The sequence below is a fragment of the Podarcis gaigeae genome, assembly GCF_964106915.1.
Source record: "Podarcis gaigeae genome assembly, chromosome: 4".
NCBI lineage: Eukaryota > Metazoa > Chordata > Lepidosauria > Squamata > Lacertidae > Podarcis > Podarcis gaigeae.
Window position 1 is genome coordinate 105,541,597 of NC_139677.1, and position 8,327 is coordinate 105,549,923.

Sequence of the window (8,327 nt, forward strand, 5' to 3'; positions counted from 1 at the left end):
AGATGATGCCTTCCTGAAACAGATGGCCAAGCATGCAAAAGGAAGGTCAAACAGATTCCTCACTGGCCTTGCAGACAACTTCGTTGTCCAGAAAGTGGGAGAAGCAAATGGTGTAAACAGGAACGGTTTGGATTCTTAGATCACGGACTGCAGTTTCTTGAAGATGGACTTCTGGCAAGTGATGGGCTGCAGCTCACAACGGTTGGGAGGAATGTTTTTGCCAAAAATCTCAGAAACCTCATCAGGAGGGCTTTAAACTGACTAATGTGGGGGAGGGAGACAGTGCTCCTGAAGGTAGGAGTCTATCAATTGATGAAGATGATCATCCAAATGTCATAGACCAAATGGAGCAAACAGCATGCAGACCTAGTGGTGGGAGGAAAAAATCCTTAAATAAGAGACACGGGGGAATGATTAATGGACTTCAATTTCTGTACACTAATGCACTAAGCATGGGAAATAAACAAGATGAGCTTGAGCTCTTGGTACAGCAAACTAAATATGACATAATAGGCATCACTGAAACCTGGTGGGATAAGTCCCACGATTGGAATGTAATAATGGAGGGATACAATCTATTTCAGAGAAACAGACCAGACAAGAAAGGAGGAGGAATGGCGTTATATGTCAGGGATGTGTATACCTGTGAAGAGATCCAAGATTTAGAACCTCAAAGCCAAAGTGAGAGCATTTAGGTCAAAATTAAGGGAGAGAAGAATAACAGTGACCTCACTGTGGGAGTTTACTATAGATCCCCAAGCCAAACGGAGGACATAGATGATGCCTTCCTGAAACAGATGGCCAAGCATGCAAAAGGAAGGTCAAACAGATTCCTCACTGGCCTTGCAGACAACTTCGTTGTCCAGAAAGTGGGAGAAGCAACAAGAGGAACAGCCATTTTAGATCTGGTCCTAACCAATGTTGATGACCTGGTTAGTGGGGTAGAAGTGGAAGGATCATTAGGCGCGAGTGATCATGCTCTTCTGAAGTTTACTATACAGCGGAAAGCAGCAACCAAGCATACTAGGACTCAATTTCTTGACTTTAAGAAAGCCGACTTCATAAAACTTAGGGAAGTGCTGGGTGAGATCCCATGGACAGTAATACTAAAAGGAAAGGGAGTTCATGATGGCTGGGAGTTTGTTAAGAGGAGATAGTAAAAGCACAATTTCAGGCAATACCAATGAGACGGAAACATGGAAGGTGCCTAAAGAAGCCAGGGTGGCTATCTAAAGAACTTTTAACTGAGTTAACATTAAAAAAGGATGTGTACAAAAAATGGAAAAGGGGGGAAACCACCAAAGAGGAATTCAAACAAATAGCCAGCACATGCAGACACAAAGTCAGAAAAGCTAAAGCACAGAATGAAGTCAGGCTTGCTAGAGGGGTTAAAAGCAACAAAAAAGGCTTTTATGGGTATGTTCGTGGGAAAAGGAAGAACAAAGAAACAGTGGGGTCACTCAGAGGAGAAGATGGTGAAATGCAAACAGGGGACACAGAAAGGGCTGAACTCCTCAATGCCTTCTTTGCCTCAGTCTTCTCCGATAAAGAAAACAATGCCCGACCTGAAGAATTTGGAGCAAATGATTCAGCAGAGGAAACACAGCCCAGAATAACTAAGGAGATAGTACAAGAATACTTGGCTAGTTTATATGTATTCAAGTCTCCAGGGCCAGATGAACTGCACCCAAGAGTATTAAAAGAACTGGCAGATGTGATCTCAGAACCACTGGCAATCATCTTTGAGAATTCCTGGAGAACAGGCGAAGTCCCAGCAGACTGGAGGAGGGCAAATGTTGTCCCTATCTTCAAAAAGGGGAAAAGAGAGGACCCAAATAATTACCGTCCAGTCAGTCTGACATCAATACCAGGGAAGATTCTGGAGCAGATCATTAAGCAAACAGTCTGTGAGCACCTAGAAAGGAATGCTGTGATCACCAATAGTCAGCATGGATTTCTCAAAAATAAGTCATGTCAGACTAACCTGATCTCGTTTTTTGACAGAATCACAAGCCTGGTAGATGAAGGGAACGCAGTGGATGTAGCCTACCTTGATTTCAGCAAGGCATTTGACAAGGTGCCCCATGATATTCTTGTAAAGAAGCTGGTAAAATGTGGTCTTGAATATGCTACCACACAGTAACTGGCTGACTGACCAAACCCAAAGGGTGCTCATCAATGGTTCCTCTTCATCCTGGAGAAGAGTGACTAGTGGGGTGCCACAGGGTTCTGTCTTGGGCCTGGTCTTATTCAACACCTTTATCAACGACTTGGATGATGGACTCAAGGGCATCCTGATCAAATTTGCAGATGACACCAAACTGGGAGGGGTGGCTAACACCCCAGAGGACAGGATCACACTTCAAAACGACCTTGACAGATTAGAGAACTGGGCCAAAACAAACAAGATGAATTTTAACAGGGAGAAATGTAAAGTATTGCACTTGGGCAAAAAAAAATGAGAGGCACAAATACAAGATGGGTGACACCTGGCTTGAGAGCAGTACATGTGAAAAGGATCTAGGAGTCTTGGTTGACCACAAACTTGACATGAGCCAACAGTGAGACGCGGCAGCTAAAAAAGCCAATGCAATTCTGGGCTGCATCAATAGGAGTATAGCATCTAGATCAAGGGAAGTAATAGTGCCACTGTATTCTGCTCTGGTCAGACCTCACCTGGAGTACTGTGTCCAGTTCTGGGCACCACAGTTCAAGAAGGACACTGACAAACTGGAATGTGTCCAGAGGAGGGCAACCAAATAAGGCCTGGAAACGATGCCTTATGAGGAACGGCTAAGGGAGCTGGGCATGTTTAGCCTGGAGAAGAGGAGGTTAAGGGGTGAAATGATAGCCATGTTCAAATATATAAAAGGATGTCACATAGAGGAGGGAGAAAGGTTGTTTTCTGCTGCTCCAGAGAAGCAGACACGGAGCAATGGTTCCAAACTACAAGAAAGAAGATTCCACCTAAACATTAGGAAGAACTTCATGACAGTAAGAGCTGTTCGACAGTGGAATTTGCTGCCAAGGAGTGTGGTGGAGTCTCCTTCTTTGGAGGTCTTTAAGCAGAGGCTTGACAACCATATGTCAGGAGTGCTCTGATGGTGTTTCCTGCTTGGCAGGGGGTTGGACTTGATGGCCCTTGTGGTCTCTTCCAACTCTATGATTCTATGATTCCACACACTGATAGGGTTTCTCCCTTTTATGAATTCTGATGCTTAGTGAGATCAGAGCTCATACTGAAGCTTTTTCCACATTCCACACACTGATAGGGTTTCTCCCTTGTATGAATTCTTTGATGGGAAGTGAGAGTGGAGCTCTGACTGAAGTTCTTTCCACATTCCACACACTGATAGGGTTTCTGCCCTGTATGAATTCTTTGATGGGAAGTGAGAATGGCAATCTGACTGAAGCTTTTTCCACATTCCACACACTGATAGGGTTTCTCCCCTGTATGAATTCTCTGATGCCTAGTGAGATCGGAGCTGTTCCTGAAGCACTTTCCACATTTCACACACTGATAGGGTTTCTCCCCTGTATGAATTCTCTGATGGGAAGTGAGATGGTGGCTGTGAGTGAAGCTCTTTCCACATTCAAAGCACTGATAGGGTTTCTCCCCTGTATGAATTCTCTGATGGGAAGTGAGAAGAGCCTTGTGAATGAAGTTCTTTCCACATTCCGTGCACTGATAGGGTTTCTCCCCTGTATGAATTATTTGATGGGAAGTGAGACCGGCACTCTGACTAAAATTCTTTCCACATTCTAAGCACTGATATGGTTTCTCCCCTGTATGAATTCTTTGATGAGAAGTGAGAGAGGAGGCATTTGTGAAACTGTTTCCACATTCAAAGCACTGATAAGGTTTCTCTCCTGTATGAATTCTCTGATGCCTAGTGAAACTGGAGCTATCAGTGAACCTCTTTCCACATTCTAAGCACTGATATGGTTTCTCCCCTGTATGAATTCTTTGATGAGAAGTGAGAGAGGAGGCATTTGTGAAACTGTTTCCACATTCAAAGCACTGATAAGGTTTCTCTCCTGTATGAATTCTCTGATGCCTAGTGAAACTGGAGCTATCAGTGAACCTCTTTCCACATTCTACGCACTGATAGGGTTTCTCCCCTGTATGAATTCTCTGATGGGAAGTGAGATGGTGGCTGTGAGTGAAGCTCTTTCCACATTCAAAGCACTGATAGGGTTTCTCCCCTGTATGAATTCTCTGATGTAAACTGAGAGAGGAGCTCTTCATGAAGCTCTTTCCACATTCCACACACGGATATGGTTTCTTCCCAATGGGATTTCTTTGATGGCAAGTGGAATAGGAACTTTTTCCACTTTCAAGATATTTATTCAGCTTCTCCATTGTGGGGATTTTGTCATGGTCACCCATGTTCTTAATTTCCAGTCCATCACTATCTGCAATGAAGAGTAATGGATTAGAGACTCAGGGAGAAATTCATGAAGAATACTTGTTAACACTGGTAACAGAGGAATAACAGAAGTGGGTTAGATGGATGGTTTTCTGAAGGGTTGGGTGCATTAATTAACGGGGATCAACCGACAGCCTTAGGGGAACCTGTGATTCGATAAGCCTGGCTCTTCTCTTGAATGGCCTCCATCATGGCATCCCTCCATTTCCAATGTCAGTCTTCTCTTTGGACAACCAAAGACTGACGGGAGGAAAAACAAAAACAGAAAACCTGACAGAAGCTACGGCAATTTCTCTAACAATTCTGAAGTTTACAGTCAAAAGAGTCTGGGGAGTTCAGACCAGCTGATTCTGGTTTAATAAGCTGCAACTGGAGGAAGAACATTCACAGAAAAAAACAGTAATTTACTGTTAAAGGTTTTTTTGGGTTGTGATATCCGGTGTTGTAGGGGGCGCTGCTGAGTTCTGTGAATATATATGAGGTTAGTCACATATGGAGTTTTGAATTTAGAAACAGATATTATGATCCCACTGGGAGCCTTACTGAGAGAGGCCACGATGCCACAATTCTCCTCCATGACGTCCTTATGCAGAGCTCTCTGGTTAGGATCCAGCAACTCCCACTCCTCATCCGTGAAACAAACAGCAACATCTTCAAAGCACACTGGACCCTAAAAGAAAAAGGGAAATGTCCTCGTATGAGACAATAATATTGTTCACCATGACGTCTTGATCTACGACATTGTTCCACCCCTTGACCTCTGTCCCCACAAGGCAGCTTCCCCTGACCTGATCTGGATCCACAGCCACTGCTTCCATTCTCTTCCCAAAAAAAGATGGATGAAGAGGTCTTGCCGGCATCATTCTGTCACCTGCAAGAGGAAAAAGGTAAGGGGGAGGCCCAGAGTGCCTGCATCTCTCACAGGTAAATCAGTGCATCTGAAACTGCACAGGGGCCTTTGAGAAAGTCTCGCCTGCTGAGTGCATTTGGATGTTTGGGTGCATTTCAGATGTCAGTTGTGAAAAATATATCTCCCCTCCTTTGGGCTCTTGGTCCCAACTATCTCCCCCAATAAAAGATGAAAAGAACCCACAGATGAGTTGGGAAACGAACAGAATGAGACCTAACGGAGAAAAACCTCCTCCCTCCTTACCCAACTGCCTCTCTCTGGTGTCCAACGGAGGCCTCTCTGCCTCAGAAGAAATCTGGCCCATTTCTGCAAAGAGATCCGTTCCCTGAAAAAGAAAAAGGATTCAAATGAGAGAATGGGGAGAAGGATTAAAAAATGAATGTCAGGGCCAACGGCTTCAAGGGTGACAGATCTCATTCCATGGATGCCTTGCCTGGAAAAAAATATGAGCCATCAGTAGAGCATGATGGGATGTTTTCTGTCCTGTTTGGAGCCCCTTGGGAGTATCCAGAGGAAAGTCTCTCTCACCTGCTTTCTGTCCTCTGCCTGACTCAGGAGGAAACCTTCAGCCAGGGCCACCGCCTGGGAACTGGTCTCCGCTCTGCATTCCCTCACCCAGCTCTCCATCTCCGGGGGAAGGACAACCAGGAACTGCTCCAAGATCACCAGGTCCAGCATCTCAGCTTTCGTGTGCCTTTCTGGCTTCAGCCACTGACGGCAAAGGTGGTAGAGTCGGCTGCAAACCTCTCGGGGTCCTTTGGCCTCCTGGCAGCAGAACTGCCTCAACTGCTGGCTCTGAACCTCTGAGGGGAGGGTGTCCTCCTCACCCAGGATCTTCTGCACAGAGTTTTCCCAGAATCCCCCACTGCTCCCAGTTTGGATGGCATGGCCTCTTTCTGTTCCAGGGCCAGCTGAATCTCGCTCATCCATCTGTGCTCTCAGGAAGCCTGTGGAAGTCTGTCCCAGCTCAGGAGGAAACAGGAAGTCTTCTCCTGAGTGGTAGAAAACATCCCCTAATATGTCCACTGTAGGAATGTTGTACTTGACTGCAGTTTCACATCCCACAAAATCAATAAAAGAGAAATAAAACAAGGTAAAAAAACCTCAAATATATGGTCTATAGTCAAAGCAACATAACAGAAAACAATTATTATCTTAAAGATTGCAAAATAAAACATTACAAAGGAGGTCAACTACAGAATAGATATTTAACACAGTAGGGCAGGATGAGTCTTGGCCTCACCCCTAGGCCAGGGGGAAAGGGCCTTTTTAAAAGGAGAAGAAAGAGGAGGAGGAGGAAGAGGAGGAAGAAGCAGCCTCTAGCTCTCCTATAATAATAATAATAATAATAATAATAATAATAATAATAATAATAATTTATACCCCGCCCATCTGGCTGGGCCTCCCCAGCCACTCTGGGCGGCTTCCATAAAAACCAAAAATACAGTAAAATATCACACGTTTAAAACTTCCCTAAACAGGGCTGCCTTAAGATGTCTTCTGAATGTCAGGTAGTTGTTTATCGCTTTGATAAACATCTGCTGGAAGGGCGTTCCACAGGGCGGGTGCCACTACCGAGAAGGCCCTCTGCCTGGTTCCCTGTAGCTTTGCTTCTCGCAATGAGGGAACCGCCAGAAGGCCCTCGGCGCTGGACGTCAGCGTCCGGGCTGAATGATGGGGGTGGAGACGCTCCTTCAGGTATACTGGACCGAGGCCGTTTAGGGCTTTAAAGGTCAGCACCAACACTTTGAATTGTGCTCAGAAACGTACTGGGAGCCAATGTAGGTTTTTTCAAGACCGGTGTTATGTGGTCTCGGCGGCCGCCCCCAGTCACCAGTCTAGCTGCCGCGTTCTGGATTAGTTGTAGTTTCCGAGTCACCTTCAAAGGTAGCCCCACGTAGAGCGCATTGCAGTAGTCCAAGCAGGAGATAACCAGAGCATGTACCACTCTGGCAAGACAGTCTGCAGGCAGGTAGGGTCTCAGCCTGCGTACCAGATGGAGCTGGTAAACAGCTGCCCTGGACACAGATTTGACCTGTGCCTCCATGGACAGCTGTGAGTCCAAAATGACTCCCAGGCTGCGCACCTGGGAAAGATTGCAATGCAAAATGTGGAGGCAAGAGATTTCTGGGAGAAGAATCAGCCTGGTTGCTCCTGCCTTCCAGTCAATGCATGAAGTCAGAACTGACTGACAAGGAAGTCATTTGTATCTTTTGAATAATGGATGCTTGGCTCTAGTGGGGGTCCTCACCCGGGGGTCCTCAGGAGTTGCTCTCCCCCACCGCCACTCCCCTGCTTCTGTCTCCTTTTCTGTTAGATAGCTTAACACACGCACAGCCATTGATGCCAAGGTCCCTGGAGGCTCAGGGAGGAGCAGCGCCCATTTCCGGCTGCTTTGCCAGCAACAATCCCTTTGGGACAGAGAGGATGTGGTCCTGGGATGCCCTGCTCTGGGTGCGAGGGGATGGCTGCAGTGGCCTCCGTGGGGAGCTGCCCTGGGAGACACTGGGAAACTGGTCCCCAATGCAGCAGCCAGACTCTCGGCTGGGATCCCTCTCTTTATCCCTGCCGTTTCTCTCCCACCTTTTTTTGGGGGGGGGCTAGTCCACCTCCTCGTCCAGCTTTGGAAAACCATTTGCACGTTTTTCGTCCGTTGTGCAATGAGGCTGAGCGACGTCACACAGAGTTAAAGTCCCAGGGACTCCTTTGTTTAAAGAAGGGAGATTTCGTGGGAGTCAGGGATCCTCTGATCTGCAGGAAGGAGAGCGTGGCAGACCTGGCCCCTCCCTGGCAGGACCCTCTCCTCCTCCCTGACTTGGGGTCCCCCCCCCTGCAGGAGCAGATCAGGCCCCCCAGGCACCCTCCCCTGCTGCAGCCCTGGGACCCCCACCAGATCCCAGAGAGAGAGGAGACTCACCAGATCCCAGGAGGGGAGAGCGAGGCAGCCCTTGCAGGAGAGACACCAAAGCAAGGAAAGGACTGGGGAG

General features: G+C 46.9%; 2 protein-coding genes across 6 annotated transcripts in view; both read right to left on the reverse strand.

Moving 5' to 3' along the window:
• LOC310843300 (uncharacterized protein) overlaps nucleotides 1–8,327 on the reverse strand; it is a gene marked incomplete at its 5' end in the record, with an annotated part of 210,852 nt that extends 202,525 nt beyond the window's left edge. For 2 of the 5 annotated variants that reach the window (XM_083736398.1, XM_083736403.1), the window contains 2 exons: nucleotides 5,584–5,665; nucleotides 5,869–6,286. In XM_083736398.1, coding sequence (XP_083592524.1) covers nucleotides 5,584–5,665; nucleotides 5,869–6,270 — 484 coding nt within the window. Of the gene's footprint in view, nucleotides 1–4,973; nucleotides 5,101–5,218; nucleotides 5,302–5,583; nucleotides 5,666–5,868; nucleotides 6,287–8,230 lie in introns of those variants that run through there. The other 3 variants (XM_083736405.1, XM_083736404.1, XM_083736401.1) reach the window with 3 other exon arrangements.
• LOC310842787 (uncharacterized protein) lies at nucleotides 3,203–4,960 on the reverse strand (the record flags this gene model as incomplete). The annotated part of the gene is made up of 2 exons (XM_083734926.1): nucleotides 4,498–4,960; nucleotides 3,203–4,416 (listed from the first exon to the last, which is right to left on the reverse strand). The coding sequence occupies exons 1-2, from the start codon at nucleotides 4,538–4,540 to the stop codon at nucleotides 3,203–3,205; spliced, it is 1,257 nt and encodes a 418-aa protein (XP_083591052.1). The 5' UTR covers nucleotides 4,541–4,960.